The 19,941-nt window shown below is 41.6% G+C and overlaps 1 protein-coding gene across 4 annotated transcripts in view; it reads left to right on the forward strand.

Annotated features, from left to right (window-relative positions):
• ctbp1 (C-terminal binding protein 1) overlaps positions 1-11,841 on the forward strand; it is a 37,936-nt gene extending 26,095 nt beyond the window's left edge. For all 4 annotated transcript variants that reach the window (XM_030062223.1, XM_030062222.1, XM_030062221.1 and 1 more), the window contains 8 exons: positions 177-280; positions 758-860; positions 1,586-1,710; positions 2,365-2,454; positions 4,356-4,486; positions 5,263-5,390; positions 6,069-6,183; positions 8,414-11,841. In XM_030062223.1, coding sequence (XP_029918083.1) covers positions 177-280; positions 758-860; positions 1,586-1,710; positions 2,365-2,454; positions 4,356-4,486; positions 5,263-5,390; positions 6,069-6,183; positions 8,414-8,609 — 992 coding nt within the window. In that variant the 3' untranslated portion in view covers positions 8,610-11,841. The remainder of the gene's footprint in view (positions 1-176; positions 281-757; positions 861-1,585; positions 1,711-2,364; positions 2,455-4,355; positions 4,487-5,262; positions 5,391-6,068; positions 6,184-8,413) is intronic.
• Positions 11,842-19,941: the final 8,100 nt, after the last annotated feature.

Consider the following 19,941-nt stretch of genomic DNA (forward strand, 5'->3'; position numbering starts at 1 on the left):
TCAAGAGTCTCTGGCATTTGCAACTTTCCAGCAAGTATTTGTGAGGAAAAAAAAAAACTGCTGACTTGATGTCTTCGCCGTGCATTTCTCCACCAAAATAGCTCTTACCAAACCTCATCTCTCTCCTCCAATAGCCCAAGCTAATACTAATCCTTATCTGCTCTCTGGTCCAATAGGCATTGCTGTATGTAATATGCCAGCAGCCTCAGTCGAGGAGACAGCCGACTCCACGCTGTGTCACATCCTCACTTTGTACCGACGCACCACCTGGCTGCACCAGGTCAGTGGCCTTTTACTGGGGATGACGGGACTGAAGTGAATTGGGATTGATGCAACTGGTGGATGTTAATCAAACGGTTATTTAGAGCAGCACAGTGAACTGTGTTTAATATCTGATGTCACAATTTTAGCTTCCACAGTTACAAATCAGAGACCATTGGCATATCAGCAATATTGACACTTTCATTTCCTGCTTGCTGCTCCTTCCTGCCTGCTGTAACTAAAAATAGTCAAGTTATAAGATGCGGAAAGTGATGTAAAGTAATTTGCTCCTCCCATCACCAAGAGATATAAGATATAGTCCAACAGCCACATTTTGAGGATTTTCTTTTTTGCTGAAATTCGGCAGCCCTGACATGATTTAATAAACGTTATTGACTTGATTTTTGCTCTTTCGGCTGACTGATTTCTGGGTGCCGTTAGCATGTAATTGCACATTGTTATTCATGTTGTACGGTGTTGCTTTTCTGTCTGCCAGGCTCTCCGGGAGGGCACACGGGTCCAGAGCGTGGAGCAGATCCGAGAGGTGGCGTCAGGAGCCGCCAGGATCAGAGGAGAGACACTGGGGCTCATAGGGCTCGGTGGGTGGCACACACACACGCACACACACACACACACACACACACACATGCGCTGATACAAAGCAGAGTTAAAATTCATGGCGGCTCGGGGCAAAACTGCCCTTGAAAGTTCATAAAAGGCTTGTGAAATTAAAAATCAGTGCTCCTGATAATTAGGACTCCCCTTTTTTACATTTCACCCGGTTTAGCTTTTTGGCCAGGAAATCTGCTTGAAAAAGCATTTTCAGACAATCTGTATTTCATGTCAGGACGGACTATTCCTTATTGCTGAGACTTACATAAAGTATTTGTTTAATAATTGATAATTTCTATGTAAATTTTTAGTGGAGGTTGGCTAGATTTGGTACATTGTCGGTGAGCTTGTTGCTGAAGAAATGTGACAGAGTTTTCCCATCAACCAGCATTTTTCTATGTCTCCCATTTTCATTTTGGGAAGTTTTTTTTTTTTTTTTTGTCTCGAGCTCAGCTAAATTGGCTTCCCAAGGAGTTACTGCCAATAAAATATAAGCGGATTAACCAGAGGCAGAATGCAAATCTCCTCCCTGCTCTGTCTGGGAGCTTTTTCTGTAATAATCAGCAGACTTGTGTAGCCAGAACATTATGTAATTTGTGGTATGCAAAAGTTGAAAAAAAAAGAGCAAGAGCCACACACACACACACACAAAAAATGTTGACTATTGTGCGTGTGTATTTATGTGTGTGTGTGCATGTGTGTGTGTGTCTAGGTCGTGTGGGTCAGGCGGTAGCCCTGCGAGCCAAGGCTTTTGGCTTCAATGTGATTTTCTACGACCCATACTTGGCTGACGGTGTAGAGAGATCCCTGGGACTACAGAGGGTCACCACATTACAGGTAACACACACACACACACACACACACACACACACACAAAGCAAATCAGGGTACTTGAGGGGTCTAAAGCAGGGGCACTTTGTGGCTTATTGGCGAAGGCACTGTTTTGAGAGAAGTAAGTTCAGCTTCCTGTTGATTCTTTTTTGTACCTAATTACTAAACATGCTGCCATTCTTGGCCAGGGCGCTCTCGACAAAATAAATAAAAAGTTAAATAAAAGACAAAAAGACAACACAGCTCATGAGTTAGACTGACAACAGTCATCCAGATACAGCTGGCTCCCCAGAGATGCACGCACCCGCTCTTAATCCCTTCTAGCAAAATAAACTCATCAATTTTCACCACTCTCCATTCCGCATTCCTCTGACAGCAGACACAGCCGACAACAAGTCCACATGGTTAACATCAGTAAAGAAAAATGCAAAATGGATGTTTTGAATTCAGTTCACAGGAGGACAGGCTTGTTTGTGTGCATCAGTGGTATGTTTCTTGTTTTTTTTTTTTTTTTTTTTTTTTGGTGCTGGACTCCACCTCTCCCTGTGTATCTGTTGCAAATCAGCGCCTGCAGAATTCCTGTCGAAGCTAAACATAATTTGAGGTGTGAACAAAGTGAAGCACCGAAGCCTTGATGTCTTTGTCTTTCTTTGCCGTCAGGACCTGCTCTTCCACTCCGACTGCGTCTCCCTGCACTGCAGCCTGAACGAACACAACCACCACCTGATCAACGACTTCACTATCAAACAGGTAGTGGGGCGCCACACACACACACACACACACACAGAAACCCACACTAGAATGATTTATTTATCCTTACTTCAACTACAAAATCACATGACCATAAATATTAAAGAGGCAGAGATCCAGGGAGGCTGTAGCTACATACAGATGAGTGAAGTCACAGTCTCCATTGCGTGCTCTGCACACAACAGCGGATACACTCATGAAACACACGGAGCCTGTGTTGATCATTCCTGCTGTGCAGCCCAAAGCCAATTTCCATTGCTACTTAAGACACTGAATCCTTATGAGCTTCAGCTTCACTCTTGACCTTTCATTGAAGGGGGGTGGTGGTGGGGGGCAAGCAAAAAGAGAATTTCCTTATGTGGCTAAATTACACATTGCATAATTGTTACTGCTATCAGGCTGCAGTAACCACTGTTGCACCAGTTGTTGACAGAGGAGCACAATAGATAAATGATGCAAGACTTCTTGAATGACAGTACCTGTTACGAGAACATGCACACAGGTATGTTGTTCATGTAATTTATCTTTTTTGTTTTGTTCAAATGTCTGTTAGTGGGTGAGCGTGTCTGTCCATGTCACCGTCTGTTTGTGTGATCATAATAAAGTCTTTTGTGTCCTTAAAGCAACAAGGAAGTAGCATTTTGAGTGCATCTTGTGTCCATAATGTGATATATTTCTCATTGAAATGAGATGAAGGGGCAGGGTGTAATGCAGGGACAGATTATCAAAATTTCATTTTATTTCATGAAGTGGGTGGGGGTGGGGGAATTTAGGGGAATACAAGCCCCACTGAAATGAAGTCATTATGGAGGAACCATGGGAAATGCAGTGCACTTAAGGCTTACAGAAACTGCGCCAAAATGAAAAGCAAATTGATGGTGGACATGTCACTCATCTTTCATTCAAAAACCAATAAATGGCGATTTGCTATGAAGGAGTGAAATGCTGAAATTGTGAATAGAGGGCAAACCACCTTGAAATGCAATCCGCTCCGCTGTATTGCATTCCGCTGTGTGATATTTTAAATGGGACCGAAATAAGTGCAAAGCACAGTGTAGCGTTTCTCCAAAAGTCGCAGTCGTCTTGAGCATTTCAATCAGAGCCGTGCAGCAGATCGAACCAAAACGGAATGTAATCAGAGTCCAATCAGTCCTCGACTGAGTGGAGGGAGTGATTGAGGTTACAGGGTTTATAGACCGATTCCAGACTTCTTGACCTTAAGTCGTATATTCTGCCTATTCACTGGAGCTTTCGATTGACTTGATCTCTGCCCCGTCTCTCAGCTAATTTTACGTTGCAAAACAGTGAGCAGGTTTGTTGCAAGAGCGTCTTAATGGCCTCGAAGACTCAGGAGACGCATCATCAAACGTCGCTCACAGAGGCAGCGGCGAAGCCTCGTCCCCCTTAGAGAGTAATGTCTTCACGCAACAGTCCATCTGTGCACCAGTAACGCAGAACAAAATATTCCTCTAATGTTTTGAGAAATTCATTCTCTATTTTTTTATTTCATTGCGGCTGAAAAAACTTGTGCAGCTGACTCCAAAATGATAAAAGAAACCAAGATAAACCGGCATAAACCTACCAATAGAAATTAGTCAACACTTTAATCACATATTCAACTGAAAAAGTAAATAAAGTGAAGACACTGCACTTTATGTACTTTTGTTACTTGAGTGTGTAATAAAAATTTTGACTTTCTGTCTCAGTTTATTTTTGGTGCAGTCATGGGAGATTTTTTTTTCAATGTTTGCTTATGAATTCATTGTTTGGCTCTTGAGTCTTCAAACCACATGGGACCTCTGTGATATTTGAATCGCATGTAAAGTTGATCCAAATAAAGAATTGTTTGTGTGTGTGTGTGTGTGTGTGTGTGTGTGTGTGTGTGTGTGTGTGTGTTGCAGATGCGTCAGGGGGCTTTCCTGGTGAACACAGCCAGGGGGGGTCTGGTGGATGAGAAGGCCCTGGCTCAGGCCTTGAAGGAGGGGAGAATACGTGGAGCCGCCCTCGACGTTCACGAGACAGAGCCGTTCAGGTAACACACACGCGTGTGTATTGCTGTGTATGTTAACAAGATCCGCTGTTAACTATTCATCACAATTGTTAGCACATATAAACATCATATACCTCATTTACAGTAGCTGTGGAAAGTGTTTTTCCTGGTACGTAGAAACTCAGATATGCAAAGCATGTGTGGGAAAAGTATGTACAGTGACTAGAAACAGTGTTTACCCTGTTGATTGTTGCACACAGCATTATACAGTATTTATATCTGGTGCTAAATCTGCAAGCAAACACTATTTTCTTTAACCAGAAACTTAAACAGGAAAAAAAAAAAAATTGCACACACTCTAAATCACAGTCTAAATCATCTCACTTTCCAAAATTGCTGTAATTTTATCTTTCTTCCTAGGAAGTCTTATCCCAGCTCCCCTCTGTGCGCTGCAGTGGGATTTTAACGAACGAGGCGTTTTCTCTTTCAGAAAAGTGGAGCACAGTGTGGACTCAGATAGGATGGCATTTGATTTGAGCTCAATTTTTAAAAAAAAAGAAAAAAAAAACAAAAACAAAAACAAACTAAAATCTTCCTTTCCTTCCTGCATCGTTCCTCCATGTTCTTTGATTTAATTATGGCAGTCAGATCAAGAAAAAGAAAACAATTCTGAGAAAGAGAAATGCTAAATAAATGTATGTGTAGTTGACTTTGCAGTACCAAAAAAGTGTTAAACACAGGATGCACAGTTGTGTACTCAAATATAAATAACTGTGCTGATGTATGTGTGTGTGTTTGCGTGCGTGTGTGTGTCTCAGTTTCAGCCAGGGCCCGCTGAAGGACGCCCCCAACCTGATCTGCACCCCTCACGCTGCCTGGTACAGTGAACAGGCCTCGCTGGAGATGAGGGAGGAGGCAGCCAGGGAGATCCGGAGGGCTGTCACAGGTAACACACACACACACACACACACACAAAACACGTTGAGTGAAAACGTGACCGTGACCCCTGCTGACAAAAAGTAAACACAAGTTGAAAAAGAGATATTTTTAGGGAGGCTGAAATATCAGAGTGCTCTGCATGCTTCCTGTTCTTCTAGCAGAGCGGACTGAAAGCCCTTTCACTGTCTGTCCCTTTCTTCCATTCCACTCATCCCCCTTCTCGCTCTCCCTTTTTCCATCCTCTCTGCCTCTTAATCAGTCTCTCCTCCTTTCCTTTTCTCTTGCCTCGCGCTTTCCTCCTTCATATAAAACATGGTACAGTCTCTCTCTCTTCCAACATTACATGCTCTAGCAAAACCATTAGGCCAGAAATAAAATTATAATCCGCTTTTACAGAGTGAAAGGCAGTCTTTTTGCCCTCTCTCTCTCTCTCTCTCTCTCTCTCAGCAGATGTTAGATAAATGTGGCAGGCTAAAAAGTAGCAATATGGTGGTGTAAAAATAACCAGCTGCCAAATAGTAGAGTATCATTATCATATCAGTGGACACTCACTTTACCACTGTACTCACTTACAGCAGCTAAGTCCAAGTATTTAGTTACACCCTTCCCTCTCAATCTCTCTCTCTCTCTCTCTCTCTCTCTCTCTCTCTCTCTCTCTCTCTCCTTTCCTTTCTCTCTCTCTCAGGACGTATTCCTGACAGTCTGAAGAACTGTGTGAATAAGGAGTTCCTCACCCAGACTAACCACTGGGCAGGCGTAGACCCAGCTACCGTACATCCTGAGCTCAACGGGGCTTACAGGTAAAAACCCGACAAAGCGAATGTTTAGGGCCTTCTTGCAGTCATGTAAAAAGCTGCAGTCGTCAGCACAGCCTGAAAATTAGATTCTCCACGCCAGAATTTGTAATGGAATGTAAAGCACGTCCAAAAGTTTTCAAGACATCTCGGAAATTGAGATTTCGAACTCACAAAGACCGGTGTTGAAAGGTACTAATGACTTACAGAACAACAGGAGCCAATCAAGTTGCATGAATCAGATTTTTTTTCTTACTTTTTTTTTAACAACAGTAAACACACACAACCATAAAATCAACAACAATGAGCCACACAGTTAGGCCTAGTCAAGCAAAAATGTTACAAAAAAAAAAAAAAAGGCTTCCACACCTTCAGGAAATAGCACTGTGAATTCCTTTTGCTAAAACAAATCCATTTTGGCAATAAAAAGCATTTTGTTGAGCCTCCTCTTGAAACATGGGGGCGATGGAGATTTCCAGTTTAATAATATTCTTTTTTTTTTTTTTTTTTTTTAGCTGCAACCATGCCTGCCTGCCTCGAGAGCCTGTTTTTGGAGGGTTATCATCCTGGCAGAGCAACCAAATATTGCCAAATTACAATCTGGTCACACCAGAAGTAACCCAATACCAGACAGTACCAGAATCAGTGTGATAGTGATCCTTTCAGCCATGAATCAGATTTTTAATATTAATACAAGCCAAGCACAGAGACTGATTGAGCTGTCGCAGCAAGTAAACACGGCTTCCATCCATCCGTGCTTCAGTGGACACTGTGACCAAATCATATTGACACAAAGTGAAGTCTGCATCATCCATAGCCACATCTGTGTTTGTTCATTCATCCGTCCATCACACAGTATCTCTGACCCCGCTGATTGGATTTTGATGAAACAGCAGTGTGTTCTAGCATTTTCAGTGTAACCTTGATTGGCTCAGAGGGGAGGACAGACCGCTAGAGTGGCCTGAGCAAGGGGAGCCATGGTCTCCTCCCTGATGTTTTATTTATGCTGAGGTAAAAGTGCTAGTGGGGGGAAAAATACTGTAGGAAAAGTACAGAGTATTAAAAGTTACAGAGTTTTTTTGTTGTTGTTTGTTTGGTGTTTTTTTTTTTTTTTTTTTTGAAAAACAAACGAAACATTAGATATACAGTAGTGGAAAAAAGTTTTCAGACACCTCATGCATTTGTGAAATATTGCATTAACAAATCACTCTTAGGTCTTCAAGTGCAATTTCTTTTAGTACGGTCACAGCCAAAATACTAAACAAATCCTAAAAAAGCCATTAAAACTTAAAATTGATTGGTTCCATAAAAATACACGAGAAATTTTGAGTATTGGGTCATTTTGGTACCAGTGATGAAGGTCGTTCTTTTTATTAAAAGACACAATTTTTGTTGCCAAGCTTGGTGTCTATATAAAGCCAGCACATTTGAAAGTTCTTCAGACACAAAAAATGGCTAAAACAAGGAACCTAACGCCTGAAGATAAAGATTCAACTGTCAAGAATTTAGTTTGGTTTGTTCTTCTTGTAAACAATAAACAAAATAATATAATTTGTATTTGTTTGTATCTGTCTAATGCAGCCACACCTTTTGAAACACAAAAAAGATTTTTCCACAAATATTTCATGATAAAATTTGAGATTGTGAGATTGTGTAAAATTTTAAGGGTGTCCGAAAACTTTTTTCCACCACTGTAAATGATGTGATAGACATTACATGTGAACTTTCCCACTCAGTGTCAAGAGAATGAAAGTACAGAGTTCAAACAATAAATGGGATTTAAAATGTGTTGCCGTACAGCACTTCTGCAAAATGTTAATATAACCACCTCAAAAATAATGAATACAGTAATGTAAAAATATATAACAAAATGAAATTCAGTTACAGTAGGTTGAGTAAATGACTTGCTTTCACCCTTGCAGTGTTATTTGTTTGTTTACTCCATATATCATCCTATATATTATGTGCAATAAACATGACTGATTCACTGATCGTAGTGATGTAGCTTCATGGAAATGATGTTATTTGACATTTTCTAAATCACACTGAGCGGCGCAGTGCTGGCGTTATAATTACAGGTACAAACAAGATGACAAATTTGCTACTGATTCATAGAGTGGGCGAGTGCATCTTTCCTGCTGTACTGCTGCAGTTCTAGTTTTGATTATTTAGTTTTGATCTCTCTCTCTCTCTCTCTGTCTCTCTCTCTCTCTCTCTCTCTCTCTCCCCCTGGCAGGTACCCCCCCGGTGTGGTGAGCCTGGCGTCGGGCGGTCTCCCCCCACCCGTTGAAGGCATCGTGCCCAGCGCCGTGCCCATCACACACACTCTCCCGCCCGCAGTCACACACCCTCCCCACGCCCCGTCCCCTGGACAAAACACCGTCAAGCCACCAGAGGGCGACAGAGAGCAGCACCCCAATGACCAACTGTAGCCACACACACACACACACACACACACACACACACACTCACACTCACACACACGCCCACATACGCCCAAACAAAAACACCCACACACAGATAAACACATTCACACACACACACATACGCCTGCCTGTGTTGTCTGGTGACCAGAGGTTGCCATGGCAACCGGTGCCATAGCGATAAGTTCCCTAGTGACAAGTTGTTAATAGACAGGTTGATAGAGCGTCAGACTGACTGGTTCCCGATAGCGATCGATTCATGACTCACTGGCGATTGGTTCTCAGCAGCCAGCTTAAACTCCAAAGAAGAGGAAGAGGATGATGCTGATGAGGATGATGATGATGATGAAGAGGAAGAGAAGGAAGAGAAGGAGGAGGAGGAGGAGGAGGAGGGGATAGTTGTCCCCTGCTCCAACCAGAAGTCCTGAGACAGACTGACCCGTACTGCAGGTTGATCTTCATGTAACAACAATAGCTGAGTTGTAAAACGTTCCTTGGACAGATTAAAAAAAAAAAAAAAAAAAAAAAAAGCAGAGCGAATATAATACCAGTATCTGTTGATTCGGAAAGAAAAAAAATATTGAATCAAATTCTGCTGTCTTAGACTGTAGTTTGTCCAAAGTTAGGAGGGCGGGTTTCATGTCTTTATCTCTCTCTCTTTTTCTGTGTCCTTTCCTTAGTTTGATGTACAAGCAAAAGTAGTAGGTTATGAAATGAATGTAACCTGTCTGTGTACAGTTTTTAGACTTAAGGCGAGAAGATACTGATATTTGTATTCCAGTCTTAACAAAAACATGGGTGATGTGATCTCTCAATGTAGCCAAACTGGTTTGACAAGTAATACAATATCTGTTTCTTTTTTTTTTTTTTTTTTTATGTGTTTCCCCAAATTAACAAGCCCCAAAAAGAGGCAGCTTTTTGCACACCGTCTCAGGAAATTTAGTTTCCCCCGTTGGTATATTATTTTTTTATTTTGTTTGGAAATTCCTTTATATGCCACTTAGTGCTTTGTTTTTTCTACCTGCTTGCCTTTTCGTGTCCCGTTACATTAGAAAAAGAACTTTAACAAAGGCTAAAGTTGCTCTGACGTTTGATTTTGTCCGTTACGTTTAAGGGGCATGTGATTTTGCTCTTGGGACTTTGTGTAAATGTTTCCAAGTTCAACCCAAACCAAGGGGGTTGCGGGAGGAACGGCTTCAGGGTGGTGGCAAAATGGTATGCTTGGCTGGGACGACTTTCTCCCCAGCCTCGATTTTCAGTCCTGATGCACAGCGGTTAGGTTGATCGCTCTGAGAGACGAAGAAGGTCGAGCACAAGGCGTTGCATTGCCGAGGCATTTGCATCAGTGAACATTATTCCGTCGCTGGCTCACAGATGGAGAACTTGTTTAATAAGGCGTTATTACCTTCCTTTGCCTCCCTAATGTCTTTTTATGAAGTCCAGCCACCACTTCCACCATTATACCTGTCCAAATCACGAAAATTTTACCTTGCAAAGTGAGCACAAGAACAAGGTTTACAAATGGCACACAGCATCGACCTGTCAGTTTGTTTCTTCATGCTTCTCAGTCAGTGTATATATAATTTTTTTTTTTTTTTTTTTTTTTTTTTTTACTAAGGAAGTTGCCCTTCTAGCTATAAATATGGCAAACTAACCAACAGACCTGGGTACATTTCATTTTTTTTTCTTTTTTGGGTCTATAACTGAATTAAACAGTTTACAGTTGGATGGATCCAAAATACCTGGTGTGAAATAGCACAGAGGTGCAGTTGTGGCATCAAGTAAAAGACTGAGGATTCCTAATGTGTTCAGTTTTGAGATATGCTGGCATTTCTTTTTTTTTTATTTCTTTTTTTTTTTTTTTTTTATCTCCGCTCCCACACCTACCTTTAGAATTTTTAATATACTAAAGGTAACAAACTGTACAAAGTGCTCATTTTCATCCACTTTGAAAAAGGAAGAAATAGTCCGACAAGCTACGGTTTTATACAAAAAAAAAATAAAAAATAACACCATATATGCACAGTAAAGTCAGAAATCGCTGTCTGTCACTTATAGCATGGCAAAAAAACATATTGATTTGCAGCTGAATGAAGTGTTTATAGTGTGTAGTATCCCTTTAACATTTCATGATAGGTCCTCTCGGAGTATACCATTTAGCCACCCCCGTGGCTTCTGTGTCTATGTGTACATATGGTGTTCTGCCTGCCTGTGTCAATGTGACTTGGTTGTATCTGTGTCTAAGAAGCAACACTGGGGAGGGGGACTACACTCCACAAGGCCTCATCGCAAAGACTGCCCGCTAAATACACAACTAAACACTATGAAAAAACATTAAAAAATTTATGAAGGTACACTTGAGAGTCCAGACTAGAAAACCATGCCAGTAATCCATGGCTTCGCTGGCAGCATTCCCACTAAATATATCAGAGTATGCTGACATTTTGCTGCAAATGTTCAGTGGCTCTTTTGAAATTTGCTCTGTAATTTTTTTTTATTATTGAATCCAGCATCTGTGTTGTTGTTCCTGTTGTTGTTGAGGTTAGCAGGCGAGCCCGGCGATGGTGCTTTCTGGATCCCCTTCTGCCAGCAGCTGAGTAGTAAAAACAGTTCACTGTTGCCTACCTGGTCTTCATGTTGAGGTAGTAGGCGTAGCAATCAGGGATGGAAATTTCACTTGCCAGTGGTGAGTATTTTACAGCTCGGGCTAGTGCCAAGTTCTTATTGGCCAGAATTTGAACAGGCTCTTATGGAGATGGTACTGAGGTGACAGCCAAATATCGATGCCAGGCTAGTGCCCCAAAACTCTTCAAAGAATGCTGGGATATTTTGAATTTTACTCTGTTATTTCTCCCCACCTCAACAGACGCCTGTCACCTTATGAGGGAGAAATACTGAAATATGCTGATACTTGCATCACCTGCACAGTAACGTCTTATAAATTGTTAGCATTCCTCATTGAAAGCAATGGATGCCACAAGCTAAAACAGCAGACTAGCTTTCAAAATGTCTTGGTGCTCCTTGAAATTCCATCCCTGGTAGTAACACACAGTCCACTGTTGCCTACCTTGGTCCCCTTTATGGTAAAGTAGTAGGCGTAGCAATATACAGTATACATATTCTATATTCTACAGTAAATATCATTATTTTTGGTCAAAACTGACAACCTGACAAAGATATGTTTGTGACTGTATGCATTTGTATGAATTATTTTAAAAGGAAATAAACTGTGGAAAGGTGAGGCTTTCGGTTAATCCCTTACTTAGATGACATCATATTATAATTTAAACATACAACAACATCTTTATCACACTTGAGGCTTAGTTTGTGACAACATGACTTCACCACTAGCCTCCTGTCAGTATAACCAGACAACAGGACTGGAATTTATTACCCTAAAATTGCACACAATGTCACTTAAAGTTCAAGTAAATGGTAGTAAATGGGAGTTTGAGAGTAATGCTTTTTTTTTTTTCTTCTTTTCTACTCTCGACCAAACACAAGCCGATCTATTAAAAAAGGAAACTCTTGGAAGGAGCTACTTTCTTAGAAAAAAAAAGGAATCTATCATGAAGCCTTTCTGAATGCCTTTAATAAAGGGCTTTGAAAAGTGTTTATTTGGATAGACTTTTAAAAATCCTTCCTTCTAACAAGCATTTTGTTCCCTGATTAATAGGATAAGCTTCTAAAAAATCCTGAATTTTTCTTTTAAGAGGCAATTTTGCAGCTGGTAAATGGTGGCGCTCCCCTTGTGTCTGTGTGACGGTTAATTGTGGCCCCTCTGCCTGAACACTGTAATTGTACAGGGATTGCATTCATTAATTATGTGCTTGTAGTGACTGGTCACTTCCACTAGATGTCACTAGCACTGCTGCGAGCTGTACATGGTGGAGAAAGACATGCAAGGCAGCTTCATCTGTTTTCCTTTTTTAATTCACCTGCAAAACTAAATGTATATCCATCTTTGTGTGCTGTGTTTATTTGTGTCACACTGGGATGGCAGTTGTCAATATTGTTTTTTTGACAACAATCAGCAGGGAGCAAAATTCCCAAGGCACACCGAGGTATTGACTGCTGAAACATAAAGCCTCGTGTTATCGAATCAGAGGGCTCGCAGGTGCAATGAGTTTCTGTTCGTACAATGTACGCAGGGCAGATGGTAAATTGATTTTGAAATGGAAATGTGTCGTGATCAGTCCTGAATTTTAATAAAATGCGCGAGTGATTTCTTCAGCATACACCTGTGGGCTCTGCACAGTAGATCAAGGTATCAAAAAACAACATCCGTCAGCACCGAACAAGTTTTTGACATCGACTCGAAGGCATCAGAAACTATCAAATGTGATCGAAAAGCCTCCAAAAGTTGGACTGGCAAAAAAAAAAAAAAAAGAGAACCCAATCCTTCCAATTGGAAATTTGCGCCGCGGGAAATCAATTGGATGTGGTCTGATTCTGTGAGGAGACGCCAAAGACATGAGCAAAATTAATGCTTCTCAGAAAATGATGCCTTCTGCTGCAGAGTGAAATGTGTTTTCATTCAGCGGGGAAAAGTTGCATCAGAACGAGGCATCGGTGTCAAAATGCAAATTTCAAGCAATACAAAGCCCGACTGCACACAGGGCTGCACCGCACAACTGAAATACGGGGTGATATTTCAAGAAATATGGATTCCTTGGTTCCTTCCCATAAAACACATGGAACTATCTCTCTGCACCTTTGGCTATTATATTATAGGCCATTAATTATATTACACTAATGTCGAGACTGTAACTGCTCCCTTATAAATAACACTGAGTAGCATAAAAGCTGATGTCAAGGTAGAAATAAGGAGTATTACATATTTATGAGTCCATTCCACAGAAGAAATGCTTAATTTTGAAAGCCAGGTAACCGGGTTATTAGTTTGCTTTTTTCATCTACAAGATAACAGCAGCTGCTAGCCGCGCCGTATCAATCATGTGAGACCTTGTTGTGACCTGACCGTAGCCGACCTCTGGCGTTGAAAGTGGAAAGACCTCTCTTCACCTCTTTGTCTTTTTCTGTTTCTCCCCCTTTAATTCTTTCAATCTCCCTCTCTCGCTACTCCAAGTCTCTCTGATGCTTTCTCTTTTTCTCTCCATCTGTTGCTCTGTTCTTCCCTCCCTCCCTCCCTTCCTCTCTGTCTCCTCTCTCTCTCTCTCTCTCTCTCCCTCTCTCTTTCTGGTTCTTCCATTCAGAGTTACAGTCACTGGAACAGGCTCTCCGACAGCTGGAAACTCAAGATGTTTTAATCTAAACCTCAGGAAGCAGGATGGGAACCAGATGCAGTAAAACAGAGAGATGGCACGTTTCAATCAGCCAGTATGGGGACTTGAGAAGGGCACTGAGCAAGGAGCTGCTGGAGCTTTTTTTTTTTTTTTTTTTTTTTTTTTTACGGGGGAAACGGGTGTCTGCACAAACCACCGGGTCAAAGTGTCAACAGCAGCGGGCCATCAAGGTTGAAAACTCAAATCAAATATTCGAAACCCAGTTCAGAGGTTTGAGAAGTGCATAATGCAGCTCATTCAGCCCTGCAAAGTCACATCTTCCGTGAGCCGCGAGACGGGAGACGGTGACTTGTTCGTGGAAGGGGAAATTTTATTATGCAAAGGAAAGTGAATGACTAACGCTCTCCCTTCGCTGAGTAATTATCACCAAGCTGTCCTTGAGCAAGGCACTTAACATTACAATCCACGTTTTGACATTATAATCCACTTTTACAGACCCAGTTCCAGAATGTGAGCATTTCCCTCTCTCCCTCTTCCCCTCTGTCCAAGTCTTTTTTGCCTTTTTTTAAAGCCCCGACTGTTGGATGAGGCGTTCAAAGGCATAAGTTTTGGGTTAAAATGGACAACTGCGGTCAGTGGGTTCAAAATTTCACTGGTGCATTCATTTGATTGCGGTTTCTTTTTTTTTTATTATTTATCATTTTCTGTCTTTTTTTTTTTTTTTTTTTTTTTTAAATTTGTTTAAACGGAACAGCACTTGGAAAAACACAGGATTATGCAGAGGCCTTGTCTAGGTGTCGCCAAATGGTCAACTTGTTCAGAACTGGTGGACGGTCAAAAAGCGGATGATTTTCAAGTTTTCCAGATCTTCTTGAAATAATTAAAGGTGCAAAATGCAAAACTGTCGATTAACTAGAGCCAGCGGACAAAAAATATGGAATGAGCATGTAAGTTGTCAGCCAATGATGAAATTATACACACTCGGCCATCACACTTTATGTTCATTCCATATTTTCTGTCAATTGAATCTAAATAGTCCTCACTTCAGTGCAATTTTACATAGTGTACTTTTGAGAAGGAAATAATGTCTTTTTTTTTGTCTAGTCCAGCATGTGTCCTAGCATTGTTTAGTTGCCAACGATTTTGCTTTTGTGACGCACAGATGTTCATAAATTTTGTCTTACTGTTGAGCTTGTTAAAAACTGGTCATTTTAAGATTTTTTTTTTTGTTCTCCCATTAAAAATGTCTGCATCCCTAACAAATTAAAATTAATGGCGCATGTTAATGCACCATTAATTTTATGTTAAGTTGGTACTTCCAGCCAGAGGTGGATGCACAGAGGATGAAAGAGCATCACATCCTGCCTTTTCAGCACAAATAAGTGTTTACAGCTGAATTAGTAGCAAACATTCTTCATTAATGAGGCAAGTTGGCTAACAACATACTTGTATTTAGTATCTTCTTTACTGGAATTGTGTTGCGGGGGGTGGAAACAGATACATGGATTTATATGCTCACACTTGGGAGCAATCTTCCACCGAGCCACTCAGCTGGAGCAGGTCGGGGTGAAATACTTCCCTCGAGAAGAGACGACAGCGCACATCTGCACAGTGTTAAATTTTAAAGAAAGAGCGGATGAAAAATAAAGGAAAATGACAATTTACCTGCCTAGCATTGCTCATTGCTGCTGCCGCCGATTCATTCAGGCTTCCAGACTTTTTAATTTGCTCATGTCAACCAAACAATGGACAAGCAGCTCTCAGTTTTCCTTTCCACACTTTCCTTGTCATGTCACATATGGATGTATTCACTCCGAAAAAGAAAGTGTGTGTGTGTGCGCATGTGGTCCAGGGCTCCACAGATGAATTGAGTGCTGATGGACAAGGAGGAAATGGGTGGATTTTTCACACTTCCTCTTAACATCTCCTTTTCCTGTCCCCCCACTCTTCTCACCTTTCCTCCTCTCCCTGCACCTCCTCACCTCTCGTTTTGCCTGCTGCCATTTTCTCCTCTCTGCTTCTCATACCGCCCCCCTCTCACCTCTTCTGGGCTCGTTCCAAATAAAGCTGAACAGAAGCATATTATCCCCAGTGGTGGAATACAGCGGCCGCCCCGACACTGAGAAGGTGATGCCTTTGCATCCCTGCTGAGAGGAGCTCCCCGCCACCTGCAGGATTTCCATCAGCATTTGTTTCATTGGCAAGTTTTAGTATCCAGTGGATCCACATGCTGTTTCATAGGGCCTTTCTACCCCGCCAAGAAAAATGTCTACTGGAAACACCGGTGGTTAATAAACACCAGACACGTGCTTGTAAATTTTGTCTGCTGCTCTTGAGGTGCCAATTCCTTCGGCCACTTTGGCAGGTTAACCTCATTTTGTTGGTGGCATGCAAAAATCTTGCACTTAAAATGTAAGCATTTTATTATTTTTTTTTACGTTGATTAATGGGTGTGATTGTCTTGCACATGTAGAAAATGTTTCACACTGCCAAAGCCGAGCTACATCATGGATATGTATTGGAAAATGTTCAAAACAGTTGGGGATTAATTGGAAAATGACCCTGTTTTTGATCAACTAATTTTTGCAGTGATTCATAAGAGGTTGGGTATTAGGAGATACCAGGGTCCTGCATGGGGTCTTTTCTATTTGCAAAAATAAATCAGGCTGATGAAATTTTACCTCACTGACTGTGTCTGCCATAATGGCAAACGCACAGGGTTCTGTTGCTATTATGTCTTCGAATGCCTCGTCTCATAGTCGGGGCTTTAACGAGACAAAAAGACTCTTGAACTCCTGCTGTAAAAGTGGATTATAATGCTATCTTTGGCCTAACGGTTTTTGTGGACCCACACAATGTTGGAAGACGCCGTGCAATATTTTATATGAAAAATAAACAGGCTGCTGGAAAGAGACTGAGCCGCTGGGGGAAACCGCAACAGAATCGAATGAAGGGAGAAAGATCATGACGCAGCAAAAGAGGCAGAGGCAAAGAGATGAACAGAAAAAGGAAGAGAGGGAGACAGAGAGTATGGAAACATGCAAGACGTAGAATAAATCAGAAAAGGGCAAGGAGAGGCAGAGAGAGGAGCAGACAGACAGAACTGAAAGAACTGCAAAAACCGTCTATCCCTGTTTTAATTTTGGGTGGCAGCAGAAGAATAAGACTTTTTATCCACCTAAAAATATCCCTTTTAATCATTCTGTTTACATTTTTTCAGCTGAGCTCATGGTCACGTTTTCACATTTTTACTCAACGTGTTGGTGTGTGCGTGTATGTGTATGTGTGTGTGTGTGCGTGTTAAAGTGTTTCCCAACAAGTCTATGGAGGTGGTGACCCAGTTTCAGCAGTCATGCAGGTTTCAGGGGTTTTCTGTGTTTTCTTGCTGCCCACATGTCTGAGATGGGAGGAGCTGCCGGCTGACAGATGCCATGTGGTTCACATACACGCACGCACACGCACACACACACACACACATGCACAAACAAATAAGTATAGGGGTCGGCAAAATAATGGAAACACTAGTTACTTCACTATTTAATGGCTACTTGAAGTTACTTCAAAGCCCTTTTTCATTTGGTGTTTCTGGTATTTTGTCCGCCGCCTGCAGGGGAAAAGGCATCCACAAAGCCAGACACACACACACACACACACACACACACACACACAAATACATCGTCACACTCACATGAAAACACTGACCTCGTATCTTTGGCTCTGTGCTTCATGGTGCTGCGTCACCGTCCTGTTGACTATACGTGGCGAGATTTCAGGGTTGGTTTTGAGCAGGAAACCAAATTCAGCTGGTTTACACAAACAAAAGGGCATGTTTGGGTTTTAGACTCCACATGTGCACAGGCTTGATGATCAAACCAGTAAAACACTTAGCGAACCGGCCCTCAGAGTCTAAAATATCACGTTTGGTTTTGTTACCCTGTTGGTCTCCATTTCTTCTTTTTTTAAAAAAAATTCTGATTGCTTCTGTTTACATCTCCATGCTAACAGCTTATGGTGAGCTCTTCAAAATGAATCATCTCAAGCCTCCCACCTTTGCGCCTAGTCGAGCAGGATCTACTTTTCGGTGGCATTATTTCCACTCTTCTTAATGTTGCAGTTACTGTTTACATCTTCCATCCCACTGACATGGACTGTCAGTTCGCAAAGCCTCATATACACACATGCACACATTTACATACAGCAATGTGCTCAACTCTTTTGTTACTCTGCAACTAATCAGATACCAGTTAATCTGCAAGTATCACTGGGAGATTGTCAGCACAGCTATGGTTATAATAGGGGAGAAAAACAACCGTCTGAAACAGAAATGCCAGATGTCACATCACTGTCAACCCCTAAAAATGAAAGAGTGAGGGTTTTTTGGAGACTGACTGATCAGCAATGATGCTAAAACACCCATGCAAGGAGGAATCTAGGACAGAAGACGGAGAGCTCACTTCTTTCTCCCACTAAGCCCCACAGTGTAGCTACAGCTGCAGTCAATGTGCATCACATTTGTCCATTTTAACAACAGAAGAACTGAATCACAACCTAAAACAATCACACGGTGCCAGAAACCCACTGGAAGACACCAATGTTTTTAAACAGTGTTTACCTGTTTTATGGTGGAATTTTTCCTTTAAAATTCGTGTTTGTGTTTTGTCCTCAACTGACTGGACCAACCTGGAATCGAATCCCACTGGAATGTTTTTATTCTACCCTTTGGCCCTGTTATCCCTCCCACTGTGCCATTAACAATGCAAAAAAGGAGTTAAAAACAATGCATTTCAGTGTTTGGCATGTGATTAAACTCAACTTCAAACCTGGAAACTCTGAGGCATAACTGCTGCTGTCGAGGGACATTAATTATAGTCAGGCTCATAGTCTGTCCGCTCTTGATTAAAAGGCCTCCTGCAAGTGACCATGGGGTATGCAGCCTTCACGTGAAGTTAAAAGACATCTTGGATGCTCGTTGCTCACGCTCACGACGCCATCCCTCAAAACAAGAGTCTGTTTTCAAGAACCCTCTTTGTCTTTCCAAAGCAAAACCACATCAGCTCTCCTCAGCTTAACCTGACCCTGGCCCAGAAGATTTCCAAGAAACATTTAACCTCCCGGAGAAGTGGCCAGCATTGTGTTTGAAAAATAAAGAAAAGTTTTTGGAAGGCATAAGCAGAAGATAAATTTCAGGTCACATGGCAGCGCTTCGCTCCGTCATAGACAGATTAATAACAGTCTGGTTTCCGACCGCCAACCCAGGATCCAGTTTTGGAAGGTCTTCGCATGACGTAGTGCATAAAGACAAGATCAGATTATGTCAGATATTACAGCCCTCAGGAATAAACAAAGAGACAGGCATACCAACAGAATAACATAATGGTAATTATGATTAATATCCATGTTTGTGCATTTATCCCGTGACAGTGCTGCAGTTTGACTTTTACAATGGTCAGGCAGCTTGTACACAATTTAAAATACATTCTTTGATTTTCTAGAGTCAATCCATCAATTCAATCGTTGGTTTTTCGGCAAAGGAACATGCTGGGCAGGTTGGCAGTGCATCAAAGAACTCATGCTGATAATCATTCACATATATTCACTCCTATCAGAAAATTAGCCTGCAGTCCATTTGACCTGCATGTCTTTGAACTGAGGGAGGCGACCAAAACACCTGGAACAAAGCCAAGTGAATAAATGGAGAACAAACAGATTCACAAAAAGAGCACCGTCATGCTGGGGGATCAAACCCAGGTCAGATGACAAAGATAATGCTGGCCAAATATTTGCCCATGAAAATTCAGCAAAAGTAAATGCAAATCAGTGCAGATTTCCATCAGCCAGTGTTACCGAAATTGTTCTGGCATGTAATCTGGTGCTCCTCCATATTTGTCGCCATTAAACTGAGCAGAAGCATGTGCCAGGTGTCTTTGAATTAATTGTTTTCATCAGCCTATATCATGTTTTTTTCTTAGTCGATGCACCAACTCATCCATCTCAACCAAGCATAGACACTTTTTTTCCAGCTTTTTTTGGGGGGCTGAAATTCCAGTGTTTCCCACTAAGGTTTCCATATGTACAAAATTCAGAATTTGCATTAA

This window comes from Myripristis murdjan, chromosome 10 (assembly GCF_902150065.1).
Source record: "Myripristis murdjan chromosome 10, fMyrMur1.1, whole genome shotgun sequence".
Classification (NCBI taxonomy): domain Eukaryota; kingdom Metazoa; phylum Chordata; class Actinopteri; order Holocentriformes; family Holocentridae; genus Myripristis; species Myripristis murdjan.